Source organism: Elephantulus edwardii, unplaced genomic scaffold (genome assembly GCF_000299155.1).
Source record: "Elephantulus edwardii isolate Elephantulus edwardi_28Jun2011 unplaced genomic scaffold, EleEdw1.0 scaffold00026, whole genome shotgun sequence".
Lineage (NCBI taxonomy): Eukaryota > Metazoa > Chordata > Mammalia > Macroscelidea > Macroscelididae > Elephantulus > Elephantulus edwardii.
The window spans coordinates 5,710,520-5,719,539 of record NW_006399776.1 but is presented as its reverse complement, the minus strand read 5'-3'; the positions used below and the strand labels follow the sequence as shown (position 1 = coordinate 5,719,539).

General features: G+C 41.5%; 1 protein-coding gene across 1 annotated transcript in view; it reads left to right on the top strand.

The window, feature by feature from the left end:
- CHP1 (calcineurin-like EF-hand protein 1) overlaps positions 1-6,398 on the top strand; it is a 42,836-nt gene extending 36,438 nt beyond the window's left edge. The window contains exons 6-7 of the mRNA XM_006882997.1: positions 6,053-6,175; positions 6,309-6,398. Of these exons, the coding sequence (XP_006883059.1) occupies positions 6,053-6,175; positions 6,309-6,362 (177 nt within the window). The 3' untranslated portion in view covers positions 6,363-6,398. The remainder of the gene's footprint in view (positions 1-6,052; positions 6,176-6,308) is intronic.
- The last annotated feature ends 2,622 nt before the right edge of the window (positions 6,399-9,020 follow it).

Here is a 9,020-nt window from a genome sequence, read left to right as displayed (position 1 = left end):
GGAGGTTTCCAACTCCACAGTATGCAATACACACAGTATTAGGATAAAGAAAGACTCAATCATAGAGTAGAGAGGGAATGATGTAGCTAGAGTGTCAGATGATTTATCTACTGAATGCCACTATAGTGTCCTTTAGGTCTCAGTACTTTAGGATAAATGTTCTCTGAACTTTTGAGATGTAAGACAACCAATTTTATCTTAGCAAATAGAGAATCATTTTCCAAAAGTAAGAAAAGGACAAAGTTTCTCTTTCTGGGTAGTACTACCATTTCGCAAACATTTGGTAATATGTAATTCTTAGTTAGTCATCATCAGATGTTAAAATATTCACAGTAAGTTTATCCTGAGGAAAGGCTTAGGGCTTATGCTCTTTCTTTTTTTTTTTTTTTCAGAGCTCAACTTAGTACATTTATTTCACGTCATTGTGGTCACTTTTACAGCTGCTTAGACTTATTTTTAATCACATTACTGTTCACAGAATTCATTAACAAGCTAGTATTTTACATCTGAGGGTTTTCAGTAGCACAGCAAAATAGAAAAGAGGCTCACAACATGCTCGTGTGTGGAATCCCGATTTGATTATGTTGAGGGATGCCTAGAACATTATTGCTTTATTAGTCCTATTTTCAGAATCCAATAAATTATTCCAGGAAACTCTCTACCATGTGGTCTTTGTCCTGTGACTGTTCTGGCGCACTGGGGTGACGAATGGGACATGTGGGTGCTGGGGTCACCAATGCTTCTGCAGCTCTGAGGGCTGGGTGAGGGGCTCACTGATGGTTCCCACAGCTTGCCATCTTCCTCCCTGGTCCCACAATTGAGGAGCTGCATTCACATGTGAACAAAGCTGAAATTAGACACAGCTGAGAGGGGTCTGCACTGATGCTCCTGGAACAGTCACTGACTTGGGCCGGGGTGGGGAGGGGTGGGTTACTGAAGCAACAGACACCTCAGGGAGCAGCCTGTCAAGACAGTGGAAAAGGACAAGGTTCTTGATGGCTGTGGCCCAAGAGGTGGCTCTGCATGAGCTTGTCTGTGACTGGAACTTGAAGACGTCTCAGTAGAATTTTATGGCTGCATTTTCTTTATCTGTCTGATAGAAGTTTCTGTTTGTGGGAAAACGCTCTTTCAACCATGATTCTTCTTTAAATTTGTGGCTGAACTTTTGGAGGTAATAGATTATGTTCATTATCTTGATTGTGGTGGCCTCGGGGTGTATGTTGTTAGGTGCGAGTCAAGTTTATGTGTGTCAAAATTTACCAGATTATATATCTTAAATATATGGACTTTGTTATTTAATGTTTTCCAGTCTGTTTTGACTTTTAGCAACCCTGTAGGACAGAGTAAAGCTGCTCCACAGTTTCCTAGGTTGTATGACACCAGGTCACTAAATCTTTACTCCTATGGAGCTTCTGGTGGGTTGAAACAGGAGACCTTTAAGTTAGCAACCAAGAAGCCTCCTGTTAAATAGTTAAATAAGTAGAGTTTATTTTCTATTAATAAAGATAATTGCTACACTCTTTTTCTGTCTTGGGAGGTTAGCATAATTTTAAGATGATCCAGTGGTGGCAGTAGTTAAAATGGTTGGCTTCTAACAGAAAGCTTGGCCATTCAAACCCACCAGCTGCTTTGTGAGAAAAAATCCTTGACACTCAGCTCCCATATACATTACAGCTCCCATATACATATCATCTGTCCTATGAGGTCACTATGCATAGGAATTTGCTTAACCGGAGGGAAAGGTAGGCCTGTGGTAAGGCCTTTCTTCCCTTATCTCTTATCTTCCCTTATCCCTTATCTCTTATCTTCCCTTTCTCTTATCTTTTTTGAGAACAGTGGTGGCTAGTGATGTAAAGTGTTAGAAAAGGACCCAGTCTCCATCTTCATATTTCTGAATTAAGTATGTTTTTTAAGGTAACAATCTTTTTTAAAAAATAATAATAATTTTAATGAGCATTTACAGAGATTTTCAGGTTAGACTGAGAGTTCCCTTGAGTTTTTGGGGACAATCATTGGAATTTTCTCTCTAAAATGTGTTCAAGGGAACTCTCAGCCTAACCTGGTCACTGACAGCGGAGTGGGGACTTCAGCTCACTCTTTGGTCCCAAACAAGCTTGGTTGAAACTGAAGTAGGGAACATGTCTTGCTGTTGCCACCTGGTGACAGATTGTCGACTCAAGAGCAGAAACCGTCTGAGAGCAGATACTGGGTGTTTGGTAAATATTTGAAGGAGGCTCAAATTAGACCTCTTTTTCATAGGCTGCATCTTGCTACTCCTTCAAGCAATTATTTCTTTCTGGAGAAACTCAAAAGGCCATTTCAATATATGTCTAGAAAGAAATGAGCACACAATATGAAGGTTATCAGGAAGACACAGAGTTAAAAGTCACCTCCTCTCTGGAGAGGGCATTCCACAATTAACTAGCTAATTTTAACAGAAGTGCCGACAAATCCCAACAGCTACAAAGTACCCTGTGGACCATCAGGTGAGCTGGCTCTCTGGGGCCTCTCTTGGCCAAGTCAATTGTGCTTCTTGTCCTTCAAGTAGCTGAAGAGCCTCTCCAGACCCCCTTCCACTAGCTCAGGCAGGGGCTTGGCTAAAGAGGTATAGGAAATGTGGAGCCCTTTGTCCATCGGATTCCAGGCAATCCTTGACAGCCTACACAGCAGGTAGAGTTCGTCTGGGAGTGTCTGGATCTCATTGTTGTTCAAGCTCAGCAGCTCCAGGCTGCTGAGCAAACACAGAGACCTAGGGAAGCAATGGATGTTGTTATTCTCGGCAATGAAGATCTTTAGGCTTGCCAGGCACTGGATGCTCTTGGTGATGTTTTCCAGGCTATTGGAGTCCACGTGCAAGAAGTCCAGCTCCTTCAGGGAGAAGGCGCAGATGGGGATGTGGGCAAAGCAGTTGTTGCTGAGGTTCAGCTTCTTCAGGCAGGAGAGGTCAGCGAGGCTGGTGGGCAGCTGGGACAGGCAGTTGTGTGACAAGCTCAGCACCTCCAGATGCATGCAGGCACTCAGCTTAAGGCAGCAATTTCCAAAGCATGTCATACCCGAAAGATGTTGGCAGAAGTAGGGAAAAGGTCTCTTGATGAATTTGAGATGTTTTTAAGTTCTCTTTATTGCAGTGCTTACTATTTTTCTAAGAAGGCATTTTAGTATATAGCACATTAAGGACCTTTATGAGGCAGTTTCCGGGTTCATATACCACCTGCGAGTAGACCACATTAGCTAGGGATTCCAGAATATCTTAAACAACTAAGGGACCAGATTTGTCTCATGTAACAAGAAGTCTGTCTCTTGCAACAAAATTGGCCAGATTGGTTCATTTCTAGGAAGTAGGCTTCCTCTGTAGTCTTCCTCTACTGTCAATGGTACATAGGATTTTCACAGTCATAGAATGGCTTCTGTGCCACCAGACACTGTTTTCTGGGTAGGAACAAAAGGGAAGGACTTTCATCTTTCTATCAAATGGCCACATCACTGAGATATCTGCTAAAATCATTATGTAAAGTGGGAAACAGTGAAGAAGGAACAGTAGTTGGAATTTTGGATTTACAATGATTTATTCATCACAGATATCTTTCCTAGAAGACACAAAAGATAACTTTACACATGGATCCCACTTGATGGGCTGCATAGGAATCAGATTGGCTACATTTGTGGAAGAAACTGATTGGCAGTCAAAACTAGGTCAGGGGCAGACTGTGGGTCAGATCATCACTTACTCATAGGCAAGTTCAAATTGAGAGCAAAGAAAATGAAAGTAAGTTAACAGGAACCAAGATATGATCTTGAATTAATTCCATCTGAATTTCAAGATCTTCTAAGAAATAGGTATGAGGCATTGAACACCAATTATGGAAGACCAGATGAGTTGTGGGATGATAGGGATATCATCTGTGAAGAAAGCAAAATGTCATTACAAAAACAGAGGAGAAAGAAAAAATCGAAATGGATGTCAGAGCGACTAAAGATTGCAATGGAACATCAAGAATACAAATGGAAAAAAAAACATGTTGAAGTGAAAGAGCTGAACAGATGATTTCAAAGGTCTGCTCTGGAGAACAAACCAAAGTATTATAATGAAATGTGCAGAAAGTTGGAATTGGAGAATAAAAAAGGAAGAACTCGCTCTGCATTTCTCAAGCTGAAAGAACTGAAAAACAAATTTAAGCCTTGTGTCACAATATTGAAATATGGACAATATACTGAATGACCCAAAAAGCATCAAAAGAAGATGGAGGAAGGGATCTCTGGTGGCCTAGTGGCAAGAAGCTGCACTGTAATCCTGAAGGCACATGGTTCGAATCCACCAGATGTTCTGCTGGAGAAGGAGAGACAGTCTCCTCCTGTGCCAATCAGATCCGATTCAGTGGTACACAACAATTAAAAAAATAAATAAATAAAAGAAGATGGAGAGGATACACAGAATCACTGTATCAGAAAGAACTGATTGACACTGAAAAATTTCCGGAAGTACCAAATGAACAGGAGCCAATGGTAATGAAGGAGGAAGTAGGAGCTGCATTGAAGACACTGGCAAAAAATAAAGGCCCTAGAAATCAGTGGGATACCAATTGACTTGTTTCAGTTAACAGATGCAGCCTTGGATGCATTTACCAGTCTATGCCAGGAAATTTGGAGGATGGCTGGCTGGCCAACAGATCGGAAGAGATCCATATTTGTTTCCATTTCCAAGAAAGGTGATCCAGCTGAATGTGGAAATTATCGAACAGTATCATTGATATCACATGCAAGCAAGATACTGCTGAAGATCATTGAAAAATGGTTGAAATAGTACATAGATAAGGAACTGCCAGAAGTTCAAGCAGGATTTAGAAAAGGCCATGGCCCCAGGGATATCATTGCTGGTGTCAGATGGATCTTGGCTGAAAGTAAGGAATACCAGAAGAATGTCTTTGTCTGTTATTGACTATGCAAAGGCGTTTGACTGTATGGTTCATGACAAGTTGTGGCTGACATTGAAAAGAATGGGAATCCCAAAGCACTTGGTTGTAATCATGTGAGGCTGTTGTGCAAACAGATCAGGAGGGCACTGCAATTTATCTGAGAAACTGGACTATATGAAGAGAAATGAGGTATCAGGATTAGAGAGAGACTCATCAATAACCTGTGTTATGCAGATGACACAACCTTGCTTGCTGCAAATGAGGACTTGAAGCACTCGTTGCAGAAGATCAGGGAATGCAGCCTTCAGTATGGATTGCGTCTCAATGTCAGAAAAACAAAGGTTCTTACCACTGGACCGATAGGCAACCGATGATTGGAAAGTAGATTGCAACTATCAACAGGTTCATCTTGCTTGGAACCACAATTCTCACCCTTGGTACTAGCAGTCAGGAAATAAGGAGACACATTGCACTGCAAACTCTGCTGTTGGGGACCTCTCCAAATTATTGAAGGGTAATGTCAGTTTAAGACTAAAATATGTTTGATTCAAGCCATAGTCTTTCCAGTTACTAGCTGTGCACCTGAGAGCTGGACAGTGAATAAGGATGACAGAAAAATAATTGATGCCTTTGAGCTGTGGTGTTAGAAAAGAGCACTGAACATCCCATGGATGGCCAAGAGAATGAACAGATAGGTCTTGGAGAAGATGCAGCCAGAGTGCTCTTTGGAGGGAGGAATGATGAGGCTTCACGTTACGTACTTTGGACATGTTACTAGGAGGCGCTGTTCTTTGGAGAAGGACATGAGGCTGGGAAGGGTGAGGGTCAGTGAAGGAGAGGAAGACCCTCAATCAGGTAGATTGATATGGTGATTGCTGCAGTGGGCTCTTGTGTGTCAGGAAGTGTCAAGATAGAACAGAGTTCATATATTTTGTTCATAGGGTCACTATGAGTGTGCTCGACTCAGCAGCACCTAACAACAACTAAAGAATGGCCTTCACAAGAACTTAAGGATTTCATACATGTCTGTTATATTTTCAGAGATCAAAATAAAAGGGAGTATGTGTTTACTTTTAATCTTAGTATGACAGTTCGTCTGCCATGTGTCTATCTCTAATTCCTGACTCTTGGTCTTACAGGTGCTACGCATGATGGTTGGAGTAAATATTTCAGATGAGCAGCTGGGCAGTATTGCAGACAGGACCATCCAGGAGGCAGATCAAGATGGGGACAGTGCCATATCTTTCACAGAATTTGTTAAGGTGAGGCATTCACCTTTGAAAAAATTAAATTCTGATTCACAGAAGTGGGGGTGGTATATTGTATAGCTAAGAACTGTGGACAGAGTCAGCTGTGATATACACAAATGTAATTGGATTTTCTTTTTCCCTCTAGGTTTTGGAAAAGGTGGATGTAGAGCAGAAAATGAGCATCCGATTTCTTCACTAAAGAACTGAGACCAAATTACCCCTTGCTTTCTAGTATTTAAGAACTGGAACTTGAGACTCCTGTCCACCAACCCCACCTCTGCCCCATCAGTCCCCTCTTCCCAAAGTACTACTGTTGCATGATCCCCAAATATGTTTTGTCAACACAGAATACTTTTGTTGTAAACAAGGCATTACAGAATGGTACACCCAGCCCATTTTTTTTAATCCATTTAACAATTCTCCTGTGAGAAACACTGTTTTCCTCTCTTCTTCCGAATCCAGCACATCCGTCCAGTCTGAGAAGTGAGAGAGAGGGAGTTATGTCAAGGACCAGCCAGCAGAACTCGTTGACTGGATGTTCATGTTGGCTGTGCTGCCTTTCCTCCAGCCAGGTTCTGGCGTGCTTCATCCTTTTTTTTAAAATATGCCCTTTGTTTCCTATTTCTGTGTCTCACAACATAACAATCACTTGGTCTGTTAGTCACTTCGCTTTTTTTTTTAACCTTCAGAATTACCTTCTGTCCTACTTGGCACCCTAAGCTATGCCTGTTAATATGTTTCTGACTTTGCAGGATAGTTCAGTGGTCTGGCTGTTTTTATCTACCTTCACTCGTAAATGAGTCTTTGGAGTGTTAACTCTCCAGGAACTTTTTGGTAACCAGCACTTCTCTCAAGAATGGGCCTATGTCTCAGTCCCCTGAATTCTGCTCTGTTATCAAAGAACTGCCTGATGGAGATGTTCTCGAAAGTTGGTGGTCTTGGTGAGAGGTACAGAGCCAAAGCTTCTAGGAGGCTTGCCTAGCTCACTCTACCTCTGGCCTCTGATTCTCAACATACGTGCTAGTATGACAAGTTAGTGCAGTGTTGATGCTTCAGAAAATAGCCATATGCCTGGATTTTTGGTTAGTTTGGGGGCACTTATCACCACCAAGGGATGTTGTGGTGGCATAGTTCATAACAAGCTGTGCTGCTAACCCAGAGGCCACTTGTCTCCAGCAGTTGAAATCCACCAGCAGCTCCTTGGCAGAAAGATGAGAGTCTCCTCCTGTTGCAGTTTACAGCCTTTGAAATCCAGTAGAGTTGCTGTGAATCACAACTGATAGAACAGCAGTGAGTCTTGAGTTTTTTTGAGTCACCACCAGAATGACATGGGGACTTATGAGTGGCTATTTTGAGAAACCTCAGGCATCCTATAAAGCATCCTGTATTCACACCTCTGCAGCATGGCTTATGCTTCAGTGTTATATGCACTGGAATGTTTCTCACTTAACATTTTCAAGTAGAAAGAATAATGTTAAAGAAGTGCCTAACTTACCCCAGCCCAAGAAATGTAAAGATTGTCCTCAATGTCTTGACATTTTGCACAAAATTCTTCATGAATTTTACACTTGGAAAATGATTTTACTAGAAGCCATGGTTAGCTCCTAGTACAGGTCCACAACATTGAATGTATTGTTAACATTAGCTGCCTGGTTACTTTGGCTTCCTAGCTCTTTGTGTCAATCATTGGTAATCCCTCAGAAGCAAGGGGCCTGCAGTGGTAACACAATCTGAGGTGGCATCGCAGGCTATTGAGCAAGCCAGAGCAACTTCTCTGCCAAAGTCGGCTTAATTTAGACCTCATTGAATCAGGCTGTTGCCATCCTAACATCTGTCTGTATGAGTCTAATTTATCTACCTGCTCTTGGCTGTCTTTCTCTGGCTCGTTGCTTCCTTGCTTGTTTCTTTGTTTTAGAAAGTGATCTCAGTGCGCACAATTCTTTAGGAAGGAAATTGCTAAAGAATTCCACTGCAAAGAGATGGGGAAAGAAGAAAGAACAGGACTGACCAGGGTAGATGGCTCAACTATAAATGAATGATGAATTCTTTATGAATTTTCAGACTGATTTTGTGATCCAAAGGTGTAATGTAGAAATTGTATAAAAGGGAAGAATTGTCTGATGCTGATATGTTAGGTACTTCAGAGGCTCTTTGATTTGTATATTTAAAATTCCTAAGAGTATGGCTTTCCCCTACCCTTTGGCTGTAGAGCAAACTGTTTTAATCCACGGTTGTGCCTTACTGTTCCATTACAATTGTACTCTCTGATCCATCAATAAATACTTGTGGTTAGAACAAATTAATTTTTCTCCATATAAATCAGTCCCCTTTTCTTACACTTCAGTTCCTTGCCTCAATTTTGAAGTCACCATTTCTTCTGTAAAAATGACATGGAGGCCTCTGACCTCCAATTTCACAATGAGGAGGGAGAATCAAATCAACTGCCCACCAAGCAAAGAAGAGGAAAAAAAAAGAAATCCCATTAGTCCAGAAGAAACAAGTACCTTCCTCCAGAGCTGAAACAGAGAAAGCCTTTCCTTAGAGCCAACACCCCAAATCTAGGCCTCTAGCCTCCCAAACAGGAAGAATAAAGCTTTGTTTGTTAAAACGAAACAAATAACTATTAGCAGAGCACTAATGGGCCTTGTAATTTTCCATCTCCATAAACCTAAATGGATCAAAACAGAGTGGAGTAAAATTGTGGAACAAAATGCAAAATCGTTTTTTAAAAAAGGCCAAGTTTACAGGTATAGTAGAGATTGGTGGAATACCCAAGACTATGACTCATAGTCATTCTTCAGTCCTGGAATTAAAATCACGTCCATGACTCATTTTCCAGCCGAACAATAGACAAGCC